Raw genomic sequence first — 23,115 nt, 5'->3', positions numbered from 1 at the left:
TAATAACTTTAAAGCACTAGTACAGTGCCTGGTACATAGGTACATAGCAGCATTTAATAAATCCTTGTTACTTTTTTTTTTAAATTTAGAAGCAGTGGAGACCAATTAGGAAGTTATTAAAGTATTTAATGGTAAAGGTCCTAAATTTGCGACAATAAAGGGAGGGATATCAGAAATGTTAAGAAAGAGAAATCTTCAAGACTTAAAAATAACTTACAGTTTATAGGAGAAGATAATGGTATTCTCAATAGAAACAGTGGAAGCATGGAGCAATATGTGTTCAGTACAGAAGATAAAAACTTTCACTTTGGATCTGTTGATTTTGAGATATCTGAGGATAACCTAGGAGCTATCCAACTACAGTACTGGAATTCAGAAAAATTAAAGAGTGAATATGTAGATCTGAAAGTTATCTATTCAGAGATTATACCTGATCTATAGGAATTGATGAGACCTTGAATGGGCCATACTGAAAGAAGAGGACCTTTTTTATAGAGTCTTGGTGAGAAGACATAGAACAAAAGAGTCTGAGAATGAGTGGCCAGGCAGGTGGGAGAAGTCATGGGCAGAGAAGTTTCCAAGAGAAAGGATTTATCAAAAGTATCAAAAAATTCAAGTAGGAAGGTTAAGAAAAGGTTATCAGGGGGGCAGCTGGGTGGCTCAGTGGATAGAGAGCCAGAGAGACAGGAGGTCCTGGGTTCAAATCTGGCCTCACACTTCTTCCTAGCTGTGGAATTCATTTAGGAGGCTTTATGATGTTTTCAGGGCTTAATGCAATCAACAAAAAGCACTTCAGCATCTGTATAAAGTTCTTCTAAATGGATTGTGATCTGAACAGCCTTCATGAGGGTAGCAAAAACCTCTGGGAAACATGTTTCCCTGTTTTATGCCATACTTGAGGAAAACAGAGAACAGTATTCTTATATCTGTTGCTACATCTTCCAAGAAATCTCTTATAATTTTGACATATGCATGGATATTGGGAGAGTGAATCTTTAAAGTTGCATTTTGCTTTATTGAATTTATTTTATAGTCAACAAACACCCTCTAGAACTTTAAGTGAAATGTATTAACTGCAAAGTTGTGATCACTAGCAAATATTGTTTGTGAAAAAAACCTCTATGTTTCCTTCTACTTTCATCATGAATGCTCTCGATGCATGTGTATATTATATTAGTCTCATGAAAATTTTGTAGAGGCATCTTTCTTTTTCTTTTCTTTTTAAACCTCTTACCTTCTTAGTAAAAACTCTAGGACAAAAGAGTTGTAAGGGCTAGGCAGTTGGGGATAACCGACTTACCCTGGGTTACATGGCTAGGAAATGTCTGAGGCAGATTTGGACCTAGGTCCTCCTGACTCCAGGCCTGGTGTTCTATCCACTGTGCCATCTAGCTGCCCTGAGGTATATGTTTCAATAGTTATTGATAGATTTACTTTACTTTTTAAAAAAGTAATGAGACTGGGATTTTCTTCTAAGCATCTGGTAAATTTGTCCTTTTTCAAGAGCTAGAAATTCAACCAAGAATTACTTACCAGCGAAACTGAGGATAATGTTTCAGAGGAAAATATGGGTATTCAATGAAATAGAGGACTTTCAAACACTCCTGATGAAAAGACCAGAGCTGAATGGAAAATCTGACTCTCAGATACAGCACTCAAGAGAATAATAGAAAGGTAAACAGGAAAGAGAAATCAAGACATTTAATAAGGTTAAACTGTGTACATCCCTACATGGGGAGATGACTCTAAAACTGCTAAAGAACTCTGTCATTATTAGGGCAATTAGAAGAAGTATACATAGAGGTTAAGGTTATGAGTTTAATATAAGATGACAAAAAAATAAAATAAAGGTTTGAGAAAGAGGAATACATTGAGAAGAGAAAAATAAAATGGGCTAAATCATTGCTCATAAAAGAGGCATGAAAGAGCTTTTATGTAGAGGAGAGCATCTGAACCTCACTTTCATCAGAATTGGCTCAACATACATAATTAGTTGGGTATTGAAAGCTATCTTACCCTACAGGAAAGAAGGAGGGTAAGAGGTAACATAGAAAAGAGGACAAATTGAGGGAGGTAGAAGTCAGAAACTAAACAGGAAAATAGATGAAAAATAATATATAGAAATCATAACAGTGCAAAATTTTTTTACAAATCATTCTAATAAAGGCCTCAAATACACAGAGAAATGAGTTGAATTTACAAGAATACAAGTCATCCCCCCAGGTGATAAGTGGTCAAAGGATATGAATAGGCAGTTCTCTGACAAAGTAATTGGAGGTTACATGGTCATGTAAAAATGCTCTAAATCACTATTATTTAGAGAAATGCAAATTAAAATAAACTCTGAGGTACCACTCCACACCTATCACATTGGCTATTATGACAGAAAAGGAAAATAAAGATTTGTATCTCAAAGAGATTAAAAAAAAAAACCAAAAAGGCAAAGGACCTATGTGCACAAAAATATTTTAAGCAGCTCTTTTAAGGCGGGGCAGAGATTTGGAAAGTGAGAGGATACGCATCAGTTGGGGAATGGCTAATTTATAGAATATGATTGTGATGGAATACTTTTGTGGTGTAAGAAACGACAAGCAGGAGATAAGAAAAACCTGGAAAGACTTATAGAAACTGAAGTAGAGTGAAATAAGTAGAACACTGTACACAGTGACAAGAATACTTTACATTGAACAACTGTGAATAACAGCTATTCTTAGCAATATATTGATCTAAAACTATCCCAAAAGATCATGATAGAAAATGCCATCTACTTCTACAGAAAAAGAACTGAGTTTAAATCCAGACAAAAGCAAACTTTTTTCACCTTTCACAAATTTTTTTCTAAGTTTCTCTCCACAAAAGGATTAATATGGAAAAATGTTTTACATGACTGCATGTGTAAAATCTATATGAGATTGCTTACTATCTCAAGTGGGGAGGTAGGGAGGAAGGAAGAGAACTGGAGAATCAGTATTCTTTGAAAAATATTGGAAACTGTTTTTACATGTAATTGGAGAAAGAATAAAATTTAGAAAAAATATAAACTTGGCCTTTTAAAGATACCTTAAGACTTGATCCCTCATTAACCATATTAGCTTGCCTCCAGCATAATCCCTATGTATTTGGGCTCTCTCCATTGATGATTAGTTTCCTATACTGCCATTTTTAGGTTCTCATAAGGCGATGTACTACCAAGGGCTATGATTTTAAGAGTCCAAAAGAGGTTGGTTCTACTGTCACTTATAGAGAAAAAGAATTACTATAAAAAGATACAAGAGACATCATGATAAAGGAAGAAAGCTTTGGGGACAAATTAGATAGAGGGGAAAAACTGCATGGGAAGAAGGAAGGGATAATCCTATATTTCAAATCTGGGTAAACTAAGAGAATGACACAATTGTCAGAAATGTAGAAGCCTAGAGGTACAGGTGGTTTTAGAAGATGAAAAATTTCATTTCATATATGCTGTTTGTATAGACTATGGGCCATAAAGATAAGGATGGTCTAATAGGCAGCTGTAGACATAAACCTGAAGTTCAGAAAAGAGTAGAGAGATGGAATGGAAATTTAGGAGTTACCAGTTATAGCTGATGAACTCCCTAGGGAGAATGCACAAAGAAAAAGAAGGCTGAATATCTAGACTTTGAGTTTAAGATCCTAATATATGAATACCAACAAATTTTCCAGTAAAGAGAAAACATTCTGATAGCAACAATTAACCATATATGGACCGATGCAGATCATTATTTAGAGATATGACAGAATGATTGCTGACAGGCAGTTTGTCCATTACTTTTGCTTTTTAGGACAACAGGATCCCAAGATACAGTTGTAAATTCCAGGGTCCTAAATATTATTTGATATAAATGCCCATGTTTGTCACTATGATACAGGATTTTTTCTTGCCTATGCTTCTGATCTCTGGGATAATTTTGACAGGATCTAAGAAAACTAGGAATATAAGCAAGAAGTGTTATTATGCCTAAGAGAAGCATTTGCTAATTTTGTAATATTCTGCTCACTTGATTTATCACTATTAGGGAGGTAAAATGAAGAATCTGGGGTAGCAAATGTTTGGAAAAAACACACTTCCCTGGCTTTCATCATAACGTTATTCAGTTGTTTCTGCCTTATCTGACTGTCTCCATTTGGGGTTTTCTTAGCAAAGTTACTGGAATAGTTTTCCATTTCCTTCTTCAACTCACTTTTACAGATGAGGAAACTGAAAAAAAAACAGGATTAAGTGACTTGCCTAGGGTCATATGGCTATAGGAAACGTCTGAGGTCAGATTTGAACTCAGGATGAGCTTTCCTGACTCCACACCAGACACTATCCACTGCATTAACTGCCCACCACATGTACTTTGTTAAATTCTTATGTTATCACAGGTATACACAAAATTATAGCACCTTTTTGTTCTTTCAGCTTACTTCAACTTGGCCAAATACCACTGCATGTAATAAAAGGCTAATATAATGATTAACCCTTATCTAATAGAAAGATCACTTGGCTAGGATGCAAGGAGTTGGGGTCTTGTTGAGGCTCTCCCACTAACCAGCTATATTTTCTTTGGGTAAATTATTCAATTTTTCTGTCATGATTTCTCTGACCACAAAACAAGCATATGGATAATATATTTAAAATGATTTGTAATACTTGGTGGCTCTATAAATGCTAACTATTATTGTTATGACATTATCATTTTTAACATCTACCTTACTATAAATCTGAACTTCAATAGATCCATGATCTTAATGAAGTCAATACTCATTCCTTTAATATAGATTGGAACCCATTTGTGTTTTTTCGTTCTTATGATTCTTTTCCATAATGTTCCATATGTCCTCTACAATAGATCCACCCAATAGTCAAAAAGTCTTCCTCTAAGTCTTTTTTATGTTTTTTTTTGGTATGAATGATACATTGAAGATGTCCATCAATGACTTATTCTCTGCTCTTGCTATGAGACTACCCTTTACCTACTTATTCAGTCATAAATTTCCTCAGTAATATCTTGCCAACTGAAATTGGGCTATCATAGGGAAAAAAAAAGGGGATCACAGATAAAAAATTGCTTTAAAAAACTTCTGACTGAGATTCTATGACTTAAGTTATAAAAATGCAAGGCGAAAGTGAATTCACTGCTTAAACAAAGCAAAAGGAGAAAAATTGTGTATATCTTCATATATAAAACATATTATAGTTTTATTTGAGAGACTCAAAACACAAAAATTTTCATAAAGCAAGAGCTTATCATATTTCTGATGGGTATTTTAATAGACATGGATAGAAAGAAATATCGAGCTGTATGCAAATGTTAAATTGACCAGAATATTTTAAGTCAATAGTACATTTGAAAGGCAACAAGGACTAGAAGAAACAATTTTTAAGAGTGCTTTGATCCTCATATACATGGTAATTTGCTTAAGGAAAACTGATCAGCATTACTACCTAATGAAAAGAGAGTTTGGAAATAAAACTAGGAACTCTGGAAGAATGTAACAGCACACAAAGGGTAATTACACAAAATTAATCTTTGGTACTTTTGACTACATTTCTTCAATGCCTTTTTATTTTGTTTTATGCTTTAAAGTGTAATTATGACTTATTGGGACTTCTTTCTTTTACATAATTACCCATATTTTCTCTTTAAAGGGGCCCCTTTTTGAATCACTACGTAGATACAAATCTCTTTCCTGCAGTTACTTGAGCAAATCCTCACCTTCCCTCATTTGTCCTATACTCAGCTGTCAGATTAATGTTCCTCAGCTATTTCTTTTATTATGTAACTTCTCTGCTCAAGAATCGTATTGCATATTGGATCAAGTTAAAAAGATTGATGCTGGTTTTAAAAATCTTATAATCTAGATCACTTTCCCAAACTATAATCTATTACTTTCCAGCACTTTCTCTCTCTCTTTTAGTCAGAAAGTTTTTCATTTGTAAATCTAAACACAAGTTATTCTCATTCTTAGTTACATTCTAACTTTTCTAGAATTCTCTCAATTCCACTTTACCAGTACCAAACTTAAATATCATTCTAGGATCATTGTCACTGTCCACTTCCTACACAAAAGCCTCCCATAGCTACTCCAATGCACATTCATATATTTCTTTTTTTAAGAATTCCTATAGTTACAAATAATGAGACTAAAATGGAAAGTGTTTTCTGCTTCAATACAATAAAAACCTTGAGTTTTCCAAAATGTCTCTTTTTTCAGAGGAAAAATATTAACAATAATAATGTGAACATTTAAAAGGAAATATTAGGGCCAATCAGCTATAGTTCAATTAGGTGCTCCAAGAATGGCAGTAGTGATAAGCCCTGGTTCTAGAAGAGAGAAGGGAAAACACTGGCTTTCCAAGCCACACAATACTCTTGGGTGAATATTGGATGGCAAGGATGAATAACAGAGGGAAGACTTCACCACAAACTCAAATAAAAAAAAATTCTGATGCTCTTTTGTTTAGTCTCCTGAATTTCTGAAGACACCAGCACAGCTAAAAGCCCCACAGTAGCATAGGTGGTAGAGGGAAGGAACTGGAGAAAATGGGAGGCAGTCTAAGGAAAAACTGGGAATGTACCTTCTGATTATTTATTCTTGACAAAATGTCACAAAGTCAGAACCAGGGCAAGGACCCAAACTTAATGATGGCTAGTCAGGTACTTCTCATAATTGATTAGTTTTTTTCACTTCAGATATAAAAAAGATAGAAGGGGGCAGCTGGGTAGCTCAGTGGAGTGAGAGTCAGGCCTAGAGACAGGAGGTCCTAGGTTCAAACCCGGCCTCAGCCATTTCCCAGCTGTGTGACCCTGGGCAAGTCACTTGACCCCCACTGCCCACCCTTACCAATCTTCCACCTATGAGACAATACACCGAAGTACAAGGGTTTTAAAAAAAAAAAAAGATAGAAGGATATTATTTCACATCTGCACATTAATTTTATAGTTTGCAAAGTACTTATTTTATCCAAGCAAAAAACTTATAAGAAAGGTACATTGCTGTCATCGTTTTAGAGAAGAAACTGAGGTACAGGAGAATCTAGCACTATAATGTAAGAGCACTGGTCTTACATTAGAAGAAGGTTGCATCTGCAACATTTAGCAAAATATGCACTCCTTTTTTCTCTTCTAACCTTGCCTCACTAATTTTTGATCATCTATAATATTTTTATATTGCTAAGCACAATGCTTGGTACATAGTAGGCACTTATAAACATTTTATTTCCATCCCCTTCCCTCCTCTATTTTTATGTCATTCACTGTTAGGATCAAGGACTTGATCCCAGATCTTCTGATTGCAAGCGTCTAGTCTCTTTCTACTTTGCAATGCACTTCCACTTATGGTCAATCTTCCCTTCCCTTCCCCAAAGGGGTATCATCTTAGAGAACAAATTTTTTTTTTCTTTTCTTCAGGAGTAGAAAATTCTTGATTTCAGAATCTTAGGAAGGAATCTCAGGGGAATTCCATGAAGCTTCCTCGGTACATACATAAGCTCCTTTTATTTCTTTCAGAGTAGTCATAGTAGTCCCTTTCTTCTATTTTGAGACAATACAATTAGACAACTATTGGTCTGTGAGTTCCTTAAGAGTGGGAACTGGTTTTTGCATTATACTGCACCCCCAACAGATAATACAGAGCTAGACATAGAATAGGCGCTTAATAATGTTTACTGACTAAAAGAAAACCCAAATTGTTTATTGACCGACTTAAAAAAACTGGAAGAAGTCTCTACAGAAGTCTTGTAGCCCTAATAGTCATAAACAGCAAAGTCAGAAATTAGGTTAAATTTTAAGTGGAAACTTCTCTATAAACTAGCATTAGATTTAAAAACCTCAAGACATCTGGCAATATTCTGAACAGAACTCACTCTACTGGGTTTTATCTCTTGATCTCTGTTCCTAATTTCTTACATCTTGTTATTTCCATGCCAATCTCTTTTCCCTTAATCTCTTATCTGTGCCTGCTCCCCTAGAAATACTTGCTGTTGCTCTTAAGGTCATAGGCTATTGTGATGGTCTATTCTCCAATACTAGAAAAACTGCTTGAGTAATATATAATATATATATGTATATGTATGTGTATATATATAAAACTCAATGTATACTTTTAAAGTGAGCTGCCCCTCATGTGTTTAGCAGTGCTCTGAGCTGGTATAAAAGAATCAAAAACAACTCTGGTGAAAGCAGCATTTTTGGTAGCATTGGTTGTCTAGTGATACAAAATATAGGAAAAAAATTAAAACACCCATAAATCAAAGGGATATTAAAGTATCCAAATTCATCACAACTCTTTTGCTATATGACAGTTGTATGAAATTTTCAAAGACTTGCGCACACCCATTCTAATGGATAACAGAGGCTATATAACATTAGGAACACTGGTATCAGAAAGTATCAGTTCAAATCTTGCTTTTGAAATCAACTATGTGATGTTGGGCAAATTATGTAACCACTAGGCTATAGTTTCCTCATCTATGAAATTGAAATGATAATATTTGTACCATTTCCTTCACAGAATCTCAGGGTAAGAAGACAACTCATGGATTATTTACCCATGGCCACGTAGTTTTAACTGTACCTGACCAAGAGTCCTCTCTATAACATAGATATAGTTTGGAATTTTCCTGAAGTGAAATTACACATTCTTGAAAGAACCTATTCTCCTATAGCTATAATTCTTGGGAATCTTTTTCCTTCATAAAGCCTGAATTGGTATGTCTCTAACTTCTACTCACTGTCCTTCATTTTTCCTTCTGGGGGTTAAGAAGAACCAGCCCAATCACTTTTCCCATGACTTCTCACACTTAAAGATGCCTATCATAATGCCTCATAAAATTTTTTCTTTTTAGTATCTATTAAATGCTTACAATATGTGCTGGGCACTGGGGATGCAAAGACAAACATGAAATCATTTTTGCCTTTTAAAGAACTTGTACTGTATAAGGAGAGACCACATGTACATATACAATAAATACAAAGCAATTTGGGGCTGGAGATGAGAGGGAAAAGGCAGTATCATTTGGAGCAGGGATTAGGAAAGGCCTCATGTATAAAGTAGCACTTGAGGTGAACTGTTCTATAGGCTAAACATTTCCAGGTCTTTCTGGTCTAATCAACTAGATCTTTTTGAATCCTGACTCCCCTGTTGTTGTTATTTTTCTTATTTTTGAGTTATCTGCAAATTTGATTATGCGTGCCATTTATGTTTCTATCCCAATGATAAAAATATTAAATAGAAAAGGGTCAAGCACAGATCTCTGTAGCACTCTATCACAGATCTCTTTCCCAGTTGAAAGAGTTCCTCTAAGGAAAGGACATTGTAAACCATAAGCACCATATAAACGTTAGCTATTAGTATAATTATATTCCACTCTAACTAATGTTACACTGCAGAGATGCCAACCTCCCTAAAAATTGAGACGACATAGAAACCTATTTCCAGCCATCTGAAAATGTGACCTATATTATCTAGGGTGACATTTTTGACATGTTGAAATTATACATATATTGAAATTTTCTATAGAAAGTATTTCTTATTCTTGAGTGCAGCAGTGATCTTGCCTTGCCTGTTTATAATCTGCAATAGTCCACATAAATGCTGGATTAAGTTGAGATGAGCCTTAGAGATATGAGTTGAATCAAGGCTAGGTCTAGAGTATCCTCAGGACACTCTTAGTTGGAATAAGTCTTTAGAGACCCAGGATGGTTTCAGTATTCTCTAAGATTGATTTGAAGATTCCTGGGACACATTGAAATGGATTCAAATTTCAATTTAGCTCTCTCCAATTGAAAGTTTCCCGAGGTCCTCCAGATTTCCTAACTACTTAAATGAGAAATAGATTAATATTTAGGGTGGAGGGATAAAGTATATTTGACCTCAGGGTATTAGTAGGTTTTCTTAGGAAAATGAATAAATAAGCCACGAAGATGAAATCTTGATTTCTTTGTCTGTGACAGCTATATCCTTTAACTCTGTAATTAAAATATTACAATGTACCTGGACCTAAATTAGGAAAAAAAAAAGTACAACTAGTAGCTTGAGCAGAATTTCTCAAGTGATAGGAAGTGATAATAATATATATAAATGAAGGATTAAGATGATGATGAGCCCAAATTATTGTTTTCAGAATAAGTGGATCTATAAACAATATTTGTCACTAAAGTGTTTTTACAGGGTTAGGGTGACCATTTCTGAGTCCTTTAAAAAGGGTGCAATGAGACACAAGACAGCAAGCAAGACAGAGCAGAGAAGGCACTGAATAGAGTTAGGAGATCTAGATCCAAAACATGATTCTTTCCATAACTAATTGTGGTCTTATAAGACACTAAACTTCTCAGGCTTCCAGTAACCCATCTGTAAAATAAAGGAGTTGCAATAGCTAATTTATAAGATCATCTTAGCTCCAGCGCTAATTCAATATATGATATTCTTTAATCTTACATATTAAAGTGAGAAAAATTCACAAGTCCATTTTAGTTATTCTAGTTGGCAGTTAAAAATCTATCTTTTAGTAAATTAGTACCTTTTCTCTTTAAAAATTATTTATACTAAATCCTCTCCACCTAATACAGAATTGTTGTTTTCTGACTGGCAAGGAAAATCCTGGCAACATTTCAAAGAGCTTTCAATATGTATTATTGACAGCAATAGAGACACTATAAATTCTTGTCCCAGAGCATCAAAGGAGAAGAAACAAGAGAAAAGATAGAGAAGGGGGAAAAAAATCAATAATTTACAAGTCTAATTTTCAATATTAAGACGAGTGAATTGAAAAAATGCATGCTATCTTTGTTGTGATGTACGAATTGAGCACTATTTACCATTTAATTATAAGAAAAAACTCCTTAGGGTTCGAAATGGTCATTATAACTCACACAAGATCTTGTACCTTTCCAAATTTCATAGTCCATTGACATAAGAATATCATTATGGCCTTGCAAATACACATTTGGAGTAGTAAATGTCTACAAGCAATTAAAACTGGTACATATTAAGAAAAGAATGTCATTATTGAAAGCTGAAGCTTTCACTCTCCTTTGCACTTGAATTGCTAAAATACCTGGCATTCACTAATAGGTCTCACAGTAGTTATGTTTAAAAATCAAGGGAAAACTAAGTTTTAAATTAATTCCATTTTAGTAATATTTTTGGCTTTTAAGCCTTAATCACTATTCCACTCATTCAAACTCACCTTAGTCCAAGGATGTGCCTTAATCTGAGGAAATTTGAATTCAGTGTAGTTTGGATTCATTTCTCGAATTTGCTCTCGCGTTGGCGTTCCCAGGACCTAGAGAGAAAACAAAATTCTTTAGATAGTCTATAGAAGTTGAGTATACTTGTTATTTTGTTATACATGCTACACTAAGAAAGTGACTTAAATTACACTGCCACACAGCTGGTTAAATAAAGCAAACATAATGAAAGCCTTTTAATTTCTAACTGATTCCAAGTTTTTATGATGTGTTGCCTCCTAGGAAGTGTTTCTGAAGACAAATGAAATGAAGATAGGATTTAAAAATTAGTTAACAAAAAAAAAAGTTAGGTTTTACATATGTGCAAAAACTTGTATATCAGCTATTCTTAAATCAACCTGAAAGCTGTCACTATGCTCATTTGTAAGACATTTACCAATGGTTCATTAATAATCTTTAAAGTGATTCTTAACTGGCGGAAACATCTAAATCCATAACTAACTGTAAGAGCTGCTGGGTAAAAGCTAATATTTCAGAAATATGATAAGGAAAAGGAAACAGATAGTTAAGGACAGGGAACAGAAGGGAGAAACTGGAGAATTGTTCCTAGAGCAGAATAAAAAGGAAGAAATGTGAATAAATTCTCTAAGTAAAAACAAAGGAAAAATAAAACAGCTAAGAATGCATTAAAAGAGTCCTTTCAAGTATTTTTCTTATTCTATGTGACTCTCAGCTAAGTCTTTTCCATTGAAGAGTCACCCAATGTGCTGGCATCCTTCTGGTTCGTTAATTTATCAGAGATACGAGTGAAAAATTTGGGCTATCCACCTGTCACTCATTCTTGCTAAATAAATAGTTTTTCTTTTTGCATGTCTTAATAATGCTTGTTTGTTAGACACTTTTTCAATGTGAATCATCATTGGCAATGCGGTGAAACAGACATCCCTACCATACATTTTTTCATTCCACTTTAAGTCATCTATTACTTTGCTCCATCCCCCTCTCCCCAGTTGTGATGGGAAATAGTAGTCTAAAAAAAGATGGAATTTTGTGGCAGTGAGCAGTTTGGGATCTTTGAAATCACCACATGATTTCCTGGTTTTATTTTTTTGCTCCTATTAAATTATGTGCTGCCCAACTAGACTGAGCTATATATCCATTTTTCATATATTTAAAAAAAGTTTTATTGATGTCTTGTTTGTGATATCTCAATTAGCTCCCAATATAATGTCCCACCTATTAAATTCTCTCATAATGTTGCAAAAACCTCAGAACACAAAATAACAACCTGACTATAAACAAAATTTTAAGAATACTCAGTTTCCAACTCAATACCAAGAGGTAGGAAACGTTTTATTATATGTCCTATATATACACATAGGTCTTCCATGATAGAATGTAAGCTCCATGATAGCAGGAATTTTTTTGGGTTCTGTTATGTAGTACTTTGATTAAAGCAAAACAATTAGGTTTGTTGACTGAGTAATCTGCTGCTCCCAGGGAGAAAGAACAATTGTTGCAATTGTATTGCTTTCTTTTACATTACTTAATTGCAACATTGTTTCCATGGAACTACTTTTTTTTTACTCTGAATTAGTTTCTCAGAAATCCTCCTATTTGCTGATCTTTGCAGCACAATAATAATCTATTAAATTCATATACCATATTTGGTTTAGCAGTTTCTCAACTGATGGGGACCCACTATGTGGCTGTTTGCTAATAGGATATAAAGTCCTTAAGGGCCAGGACCATTTCACTTTTTTATCTCTATCTCTAATGCCTGGCCCATCAGAAGAATGTTGCTAAGGTTATTTTTTTTAAACATTTATTAATATTAATTTTTTGAAAAGTTAACATGGTTACATAATTCATGCTCTTACTTTCCCCTTCAACCCCCCCACCCAGACTTTCCCCTTCCCCCTATGGCAGATGTGTATTTTCACTGGTTTTAACATGTGTCCTTGATCAAGACCAATTTCCAAATTGTTGGTAGTTGCATTGGTGTGGTAGTTTCAAGTCTACATCCCCAATCATGTCTGCCTCAACCCATGCGTTCAAGCAGTTCTTTTTCTTCTGTTTCCTCTCCTGCAGTCCTTCCTCTGAATGTGGGTAGCGTCTTTCCCTCAGAGCTGTCCTGTGTCATTGCATTGCTGCTGGTACAGAAGTCCATTACATTCTATTTTACCACAGTGTGTTGGTCTCTGTGTACAATGTTCTTCTGGCTCTGCTCCTTTCACTCTGCATCAATTCCTGGAGGTCTTTCCAGTTCACATGGAATTCCTCCAGTTTATTATTCCTTTGAGCAAAATAGTAGTATTCCATCACTAGCATATACCACAATTTGTTCAGCCATTCCCCAACTGAAGGACATACCCTCCTTTTCCAGTATTTTTGCCACCACAAAAAGCACGGCTATAAATATTTTTGTACAAGTCTGTTTATCTATGATCTTTTTGGGGTACAAACGCAACAATGGTATGGCTGGATCAAAGGGCAGGCATTCTTTTATAGCCCTTTGAGCATAGTTCCAAATTGCCAGCCAGAATGGTTGGATCAGTTCATAACTCCACCAACAATGCATTAATGTCCCAGTTTTGCCACATCCCCTCCAGCATTCATTACTCTCCCCTTCTTTCATTTTAGCCAATCTGCTAGGTGTGAGGTGATACCTCAGAGTTGTTTTCATTTGCATTTCTCTAATTATTAGAGATTTAGAACACTTTCTCATGTGCTTATTGATACTTTTGATTTCTTTATCTGAAAATTGCCTATTCATGTCTCTTGCCCATTTATCAATTGGGGAATGGCTTGATTTTTTATACAATTGGTTTAACTCCTTGTATATTTGAGTAATTAGACCCCTGTCAGAGTTTTTTGTTATAAAGATTTTTTCCCAATTTGTTGTTTCCCTTCTGATTTTGACTACATTGTTTTTGTTTGTACAAAAGCTTTTTAGTTTGATATAATCAAAATCATTTATATTTTGTAATTTTCTCTAACTCTTGCTTGGTTTTAAAATCTTTCCTTTCCCAGAGATCTGACAAGTAAGCTACTCTATGTTCACTTAGCTTATTTATAGTTTCCCTCTTTATATTCAAGTCATTCACCCATTCTGAATTTATCTTGGTGGAGGGTGTGAGATATTAATCTAAACCTATTCTCTCCCATATTGTTTTCCAAATTTCCCAGCAGTTTTTGTCAAATAGTGGATTTTTGTCCCAAAAGTTGGGCTCTTTGGGTTTAGCATACACTGTCTTGCTGATGTCACTTACCCCAAGTCTATTCCACTGATCCTCCCTTCTGTCTCTTAGCCAGTACCATACCGTTTTGAGGACTGCTGCTTTATAGTACAGTTTTGCTAAGGTTATTTTGTTATCTACAGAATATCCTTGGCATAGATATGTGGTAGTGGGAAGTATTAGGTGAAAAGATATGAAAAGCTTAGTGACTCTTCCTACTCAATCCTAAACTTTTCCAGATTACTTAGATTAATCCACAGTTTCTCCAACATGGCTAATTTTTATCTTTTATAATCTTTGCCAATTTGAAACCTCTACTTTGCTTTTTATAATACAGTTAGGCTAGTCTTTCAAATGACTATTAACAAGTAGCTTTCAAAAGATATATCTATCACAGCTGAAGTAGAGTCCTACAAATCTTATTTATAAACATGGTTTCTATATGAACTCATTTGAGGCTTAAATGAAAATGCCAAAAACACATCTGCATTGAACTCCAAGGATAAGAGTGCAGAATTATTGTTTCTCTTCTATTTGGTACCTTAAAATAGGACTTTAGGGGCTCCAGCTGCATAAATCAATAGAAAAGGAAGCCTCTGGTCAGGGTGGTCTTTCATATGAAAAGGAGTCATAGGCTGGGCTTTCCCCATATTTAAAAATGTTGGCTGACAGGACATCTTTTGACTAGGGATTTTAATTTCAAAAAGACAATATCTTTTGGGGAGCTTTAAGGGAATTAAATTTGTTAGCTACATTTGTGAACAGGTTATCTCTGGATTAAGGTAAAATAATGAGAGGACATTAAATCGGAATGTGAATATAGTTTGATTTCATTTTACATATTAGGTAAGTTCCTGACAAATATGTAAAGCAAAAAACGCCAAACAATGAATCAAAAAGTGATCTAGATCAATAACACAACCTATCTATTTAAAAATTCCTGTCGGGTTCAATTTAATTCAACAAGTTTACTGTGAGTAGTCCTTCAAATACTAAATTAATAATAAGTTCCAAAATGTATTAAAGTTTATAAAACATGTTCTAGCCTATACTAACCCTTTAAGTAGGCACTACAAAGATATAAGTTTTCAAGGACAAAGAATTCTCAATGAAATTAGAATTTTATGACACAAAAATGATATGAGGCCTGAATTCATATCTACTGTAATGATCTAAGACAGATACATTGACATAAATGTTAGGATTCTTAAACATGTTTCTGATTATGCCACAAGAGTCAGTATTATTTTCCTTAGAAATGAATCTCTGAAATCAATTGGAAAATGACTGGATATACACATTTTTGGTTTATGTAAAACTCTTCAGGAACTTATTTGATGTGTAAAGTGAGATCATACTACACCCCAAAATTCACAACCACTCCCTCTCATACCTTCTCACTTGGAGGCACACTAAATACGTTTCTAGTTAGTAACCTTTCAATCAAATATATAAAGCTTATACAATAAAGATAAGTACTATAAAGATAAGTATGCCACTAAAGATAATAATATATAATATTATAACTTACCCTCTACACATAACGCTACATTTAATGCAAAATTGACCTTACACATTACTTATTATGTGTAACTTTATTGCTAAACTTAATTGCTATTTTTTTACTTTAATTATCATCATTTTCTTCACTGAATTTTGGCTGTTTTGCCATACTTCCCTCAATTTCACTTAGACTTAAGAGGCTGTTTCAACAAAAACTTTTCCCTAGAAATTTGTTTCTTCCTCCCTTTCAGAATGTTTCAATAATGTGAAACGGTTAGTGTCATTACACAGCTCCAATGCACGACCTGTTGCAACTTTTTCTGGGTGTCTTTTCAATAAACTGTTTAATTTTTTCCCAAATCCTCAACATTTCCTTAATTTCGTATGTACTTATTACCTCATCCACTTCGGGCTCCTCTCCACTAATTTCCTGCAAAACCTCTATATGCTGGAGCAGAGCCAGAAGAACACTGTACACAGAGACCATTATACTATGGTAAAATCGAATGTAATAGACTTCTGTACCAGCAGCAATGCAATGACACAGGACAATTCTGAGGGATTTATGGTAAAGAACGCTACCCACATTCAGAGGAAGGACTGCAGGAGAGGAAACATGTAAGAAAAACAACTACTTGAACGCATGGGTTGGGGTGGACATGATTGGGGATGTAGACTTGAAACTACCACACCAATGCAACTATCAACAATTTGGAAATAGGTCTTGATCAATGACACTTGATAAAACCAGTGGAAATGTGCATCGGCCATGGGTGGGGAGGGGGGTGTGGGGGGGGTGAAGGGGAAAGTAGGAGCATGAATCATGTAACCATGTTAAAAACGAATATTAATAAATGTTTAAAAAAAAAAACACCTCTATATGCTGCTATCTAGTGGAGGGTGGCAGAAGCTCGTGATTCAAAACATCTGCTCGTGACTTAAAGCAAAAATCCCAATCGTGTGAGTGCTCATATCCCAAATTACTTGTGACTTAAGGTGCTCATGTATCAAGGTACCACTGTATTAAACATGAAGCCTCCCATATAAGATATTTACACCAAAGTATTCAAGAAATTTTGCAAAAGAAACACAAAAGTAAAATCTTATAAAGAAAGCCAAATATTATCAATTCTAAGAGATGTGATCCTTTTACTTATAGGCTCTTACGTATTATAATATCATTAACAAATTAATTTTGATGTGCCATGAAATAATAATAATTAAAAAAGACATCAGTGAGTAACCGGAATAGTAAATAATTTCACATTGTATTTAACCTTTGGTGTCTGGTGAGAGAGAGAAATGTGGAGTTGAGAAAAGTTGTTCACATTGCAAATCAAGATAAACTGTTCTGGCTACAACCAAATCTTGTGCCCATACTATAGCACATGTATTTGCAATTGGGTAAAATAACGTACCCAAATGTAATCTAGTTACTTAACAAGTTGTTTTACTGTGATTACATCATATGCCACATATTATACATGAGTATGTAAATACTAAATGAGCACTAATACCTCTATGGAAATACTGGATGTTTTTATATACCTGATCTTTATAAAAATATTAAATATATTTCCTTACTAAAACTTTCTTTTCTTGAGGGGGATAGTGTTTACTGTATGGTGGAAAAAGAAAAAAAATTATAGATCAAAAGAGGTCAGGAGACAGAAGAAAGGAAGGCTAGGAATGCTATCAGTCAGATATCAAAGGGAGGTATAACAGTTTAATGTTTACTTTCATATGGATAATAGATTAAATCAAATATAGAATGAAACACTGTGTATCCATTTACAAAACAGTAGTGCTCCACAAGGTTGACATATATCAAACATTTGTTTCTTTTGATTATTATAGCCTATTTGCAAATATCTGTATAAGTGGTGTATCTTGTTTAACCCAATAAATATGACCAATATAATCATACGCATGCTAGAATTCCTTTATTCACTGAGTGCTGAGTACTGAGTAAAGAACTCTCCTATTCATTTTTCTTTACACAGAACTATACTAAATACTGTAGTGGGCAAGATAAGACATACCCAAATAAAAGATTTGGTCATCTAAGCCATTTCTAGAAATAATATGAAACCAAGAGTCATTTCCTAACTGACAAGCTGTCAAAGTTTACAAATAAATAGTTCTCAAAAGACTCCCCCAAAACTCCAACAAGAGAAATGTAAATCAAAACAACTCTGAGATTTCACCTTATAACCAAGTAAATTGGCCAAGACAATAAAAGACATTAAGTTTAATATGGGAAGAGCTTTGGGGAAAAAGCTCTTTTGGGGGGGGGGGGGGGAAGGAAGGAGTTGGTGTTGGTGAATACTACCAAAGAGCAAACACTTCTGACTAGCTTCAACTTTCTACTGATTCCTGTGGCCCCAAACTAACCTCCATGATGTTCCATTCCAGTTACCTAACCCCTTCACTGGGCTCTCTGGAACTTCCACTCAATAATATAAAACTCTCTTATATTTTAGGTCCCATTTTTCTTATGTTCTTTCACTCTTCTAGCATTCAATGAGACTTGGGTGGAGAAGCTGGAATACTACTTGTTCTCTACTTAATCTACTAGACTTACCCTTCTGCTTCCATAACTCAATAACTTCTCATCTTCTGAGTTTCATTCTGTACAAATTTATCACTCAATTCAGATGCAGTGGCTGTTATGTACTTATTTCTCCATCGCTAGTTCAGTCTATTCCAACTTGTGCTGTCATACTAAATGATGTCTTTCCAGTTCTGCAATTTACTCAATTCCCATTACTGACTTCTCCATTTCACATCATTCTTTCATACGGATGGCCGCAAGCTTGATTGTGCCACAATTTGAAGATTTTCTATTACCTTGTTCAAGAAAATCTAACTTCTTTAATAATACAGTAATATTCTATCATTCCATAATCTCTCTATGTTTTATTAAATCTATTTTTTGGTTTACACGCTGACATCCAATATCTCCATCTCTCAGTTCTTTTATAGGCTAATACTTCTGTTCTCACTATGATTTCCTTCTTTCCCTAATCTTGACCTTTTAATGAACCTACTGTGAAAAGAGCACTGGCTCTGTTAAAAGACCTAGTTTGAGTCCTGCCTCTTGCACTTACTACCTATGAGACTATGAGCAAGTAACCTTAACTGCTTGGGGCCTTAGTTTATTTACCTCTAAGTGGACCAGATAGATTATGAAGTCCTTTCTTGTTCTAAATCTATTATCCTATGACCTTCTACTTTCAGCATCAATACTTCATTACTTAGCACCTTCCAATTGTTCAAATATATTTACCTGCCTAGGTTTCTTTTTCTCTTATGCTTGTGTTTTCAAGTCTTTACCAACAAAGACAAAAGTCTTTTAGATTGGGAATCTCATATCCTCTTTCCCTCCTACTTTCCTGTAGGGTATGATAAAATTTTATACCCAATTGATTGTGTATGATCTTCCTTCTTTGAGTCAATTATGATGAGAATAAGATTCAAGTGCTTCCTTTCCCATTACCACCACTTCCCCCTCCACTGTAAAAGCTCTTTTGTGACTCTTTTAGGAGAGATAATTTACTTCATTCTATCTCTCTCTTCTCCCTTCTCATAATGCATTCCTTTTTTTCACTCTTTAGTTTTATGATTTTAGATATCTCATCATATTAAACTCACACTCTTTGCCCTCTATAGTATTTTTTCTTCTAACTGCTCTAATAATGATAAAGTTCTTGGGAGTTATAAGAATAATCTTCCCATGTAAATAAACAATTTAACCTCATTGAATCTCCTATTTCTTTCTTCTGTTTATCTTTGAAAACTCTCACTTAAATCTTGTATTTGAGTGTCCAATTTTCTATTCAGCTGTGGTCTTTTCATTAGGAATGCTTGAAAGTCCTCTGTTTCATTGAACACCCAGTTCCCCCCCCCCCACCCCACCATGCATTATACTGTTTTGCTAGATAGGTGATTCTTGGTCTTAGCCCTAGTTCCTTTGCCCTACAGAATATCAAATTCCAGACCCTCTGATCCTTTAATGTAGAATCTTCTAAATCTTGACAGTGGCTCCATTGATATTTGAATTGCTTCTTTTTGTTTGTCTGCAATATTTTCTTCTTAACACAGGAGTCTTGAAATTTGGCTATGATGTTCCTGGAGATCTCATTTTGGGACTTATTTCAGGAGGTGATTGGTGGATTCTTTAAATTTCTATTTTGCCCTCTAGTTCTAGAACATCATGCAGTTTTCCTTGATAATTTCTTGAAAGATGGCTTCTAGGCTCTTTTTGATCATGGCTTTCGAGTAGTTCAATAATTCTTAGATTATCTTTTCTGGATCTATTTTACAAGTTAGTTGTTTTTCCAATGAGCTTTTTGACATTTTCTTCTATTTTTTTCATTCTTTTGATTTTGTTTATTGCTTCTTGATGCTTCATGGAGGCATTAACTTCAATCTGCCCAATTCCAATTTTTAAGAATCTTTTCTGTGAGCTTTTGTATCTCTTTTTCCATTTAGCCAGCCAATTCTACTTTTTAAAAAGCCCATTTCCTTAATGTATTTTTGAACTTCTTTTTCCATGTGGCAATTCTGCCTTTTAAGAAGTACTTTTCCAGTGAATTTATGTATATCCTTTTCCATTTAGCCAATTCTGCTTTTTTAGGAAGTTCTTCTCTTCAGAGGAATTTTGTATCTCTTTTACTAACTGGAATATTCTGTTTTTTAAGATATTTTCTTTAGTATTTTTTGTGTGCTTCCTTAACAAGCTATCAACTTTTTTCATGATTTCCCTCTATCACTTTCATTTCTTTTCCCAATTTTTCTTCTAATTGTCTTATTTGATTTTAAAAATCCTTTTTGAGTTCTTCTAGTTCTTTTTGGCCTTGAGACCAATTCATATTTTTCTTGGAGGTTTTGGATTCAGCAATATTGACTCTGTTGTCTTTTTCTGAGTTTCTGTTTTTGTCTTCTTTGTCAACAAAATAACTTTTTATATTGAGTTTCTTTCTTTACTGTTTGCTCATTTTCCAGGCTTTTAATTTAAAAAGCTATCACAGGTGGATTCCTTTCCTTTGGCAAAGGGGTCACTGTTCCAAACTTTAGGTTCTTTGCACAGCTGGCTTTAGAACTATCTCTGGGAATCAATAATTTTTCAGTTCTTTCAAGGGCATTTGGTATTCTCCTGGCCTGTGAACCACCACAAACACTCTTTTCCACCCGGGAGCTGTGACTAGAGTCCACTGTTCCCCATGGCTACAAGTGCTGGTGTGCTAGTGCTCCTTTTCACCGTAGGACTATTATCTGGATCTGTATATGGGCAATGTAATAGAGTCCTGTACCCAAAGGCTGCAAAAGGACCCCTGTAATCTTCTGACCAACTGTCCAACCCCCTTACCATCTGTGGCTAAGAGTTCCAGAAGCCTTTGCTGCTGATTTAGTCAAACCCTAAGGCCTGTGCTGGCTTGCCAAGGTGGGGCCTACCTTGGTACATTGGTCTGTATTCTACTCCACCCCTAGTGTGATAAACCTGTCCTGCCAACCTTTTAAGTTATCTTGGCTTGAGAAATCATCTCACCTTGTCCTTTTTTTGTGAGTTGTTGCTCCAGAATTTGTTTTGAGGTATTATTTCATATTGTTTGGAAGGTAATGTGGTAGAGATCAGGTTGGTCTGTGTAACATCTTGGATATACTCTTCCTATTCCAATGATTCTTAAATTCTCTCTTCCTAATCTGTTTTCTAAATCAGTTTTTTTCCTGATGTTTCTCATGTAAAAGGGAATTCTTTGTTCTCTTTGAGTTTGCACTTGTGAAAGGGAATCTCTTATTCTCTTTGCCTCGTTGGAGCTAATATTTTAGTTAACACTAATTTAAGTACAAGCTTGAACTAGGTGGAAAAGTTAGCAAACCACTTAGTGAATTCACACCCTACTTAGTGCTAGGTGTGAAACCAGCAAGATACTTGGAAAGCTCTACCATTTTTCTAACTCAGTCAGAAATTTGTAAATTCTTTTAAGAGTTCTCACCCTCAGAAACCGGGAACCCTTTTCAATGAGTATTCACCCCTCCAGAAGGTGCGAACTAGTTCCCACAAACACTGTCCCCTGGGCAGTGCTAGACTATTTGGACGCTGTGATTGGCCTCTGTGAAGAAGGGAGTAGACAAAAAGCCAATATAAAAGGCCTTGAATTTCTGAGGCTAGGGGGCGGACTCCAAGGAGGGAGTCCAAGAAAGAAGTTGGCTCCAAGAAGAAGGTCAGCTCAAAGAAGAAAATCAACCTTAGGAGTCACCTTGAGCTCAAATCATTATCTTGATCTGCCTCTTAGAGGGAACTTGGGTGAGTGGATAGCTGGCTTTCCCTTCCTGTCTTCTGGAGAGTTTAATTCTGGTTGAAGGTTAACAAGTCTTGGCCGAGCTGGAACAACATTTAGTTTAGATAGGTTAATGTCTTCTCTACCCTTTTGCATTCCTCTGTTTTCACTCTTTCCACCTCTTTTGTAAATAAAAGATTTATAATTTTCCTATATTTAGCCAAACCATTAATTTTAGCACTTACACTCATGATAATGTGTATATATAAAATACATATACATATAAGTCTTTTGATGCTGTTATATTTACTATCTCACAAAATCACTAAGTTGTTTGCTCCATTCCATTTTTCAGACTATTACTTAGTTAAGGTTTTCCATAATGTATTCCAAGTTTTTTTTTTTGTTAAAAGTTCTAATTCTAATTCCATTTTTAAATTTAATGCTTCATTTTTTGAGCTATTTTGGTAATTTTTGTGATCAAGTCATTTTCCCTCTTGTACTTTGGTGTGGAGTGAACTCTTTTCCTAACTTTATCTCTTGAACTTGGAGGGATTTTTCCCCTCTTTATTCTCATTTCTAGCCTCAGTTCCTGACATAGGATATCTTGTCAGAGATAGGAACTAATCTCTTCCTCACTCCTGGATAGTATAGGAAGAATTTGTTTGGTACTATCCTCTCTGTATTCTGGATGCTTTTAATACTGCCATTCTAAACAGAGTACTAGGGCCTATATTGAGTCTCTATCTTAAAATCTGGATTCTACCTCCATCTTTCAGTGGTTCAGTGAGGGCACTGGATATCAATGCCATTATTTTCCATTGGTCTTTCCTCTTTCCTTCAGTTTAAACACTTTTCATGCTAGAGTGAATCATGGTAGGTTGATACTCAGAT

At 34.9% G+C, this 23,115-nt stretch overlaps 1 protein-coding gene across 3 annotated transcripts in view; it reads right to left on the bottom strand.

Annotated features, from left to right (window-relative positions):
- GSK3B (glycogen synthase kinase 3 beta) overlaps positions 1 to 23,115 on the bottom strand; it is a 246,289-nt gene that overhangs the window by 58,379 nt on the left and 164,795 nt on the right. For all 3 annotated transcript variants that reach the window (XM_044670080.1, XM_044670079.1, XM_044670078.1), the window contains exon 8: positions 11,195 to 11,290. In XM_044670080.1, the coding sequence (XP_044526015.1) occupies positions 11,195 to 11,290 (96 nt within the window). The remainder of the gene's footprint in view (positions 1 to 11,194; positions 11,291 to 23,115) is intronic.

The sequence above is a fragment of the Gracilinanus agilis genome, chromosome 3 (assembly GCF_016433145.1).
Source record: "Gracilinanus agilis isolate LMUSP501 chromosome 3, AgileGrace, whole genome shotgun sequence".
Classification (NCBI taxonomy): domain Eukaryota; kingdom Metazoa; phylum Chordata; class Mammalia; order Didelphimorphia; family Didelphidae; genus Gracilinanus; species Gracilinanus agilis.
This window is presented reverse-complemented; position numbering and strand designations above follow the sequence as displayed.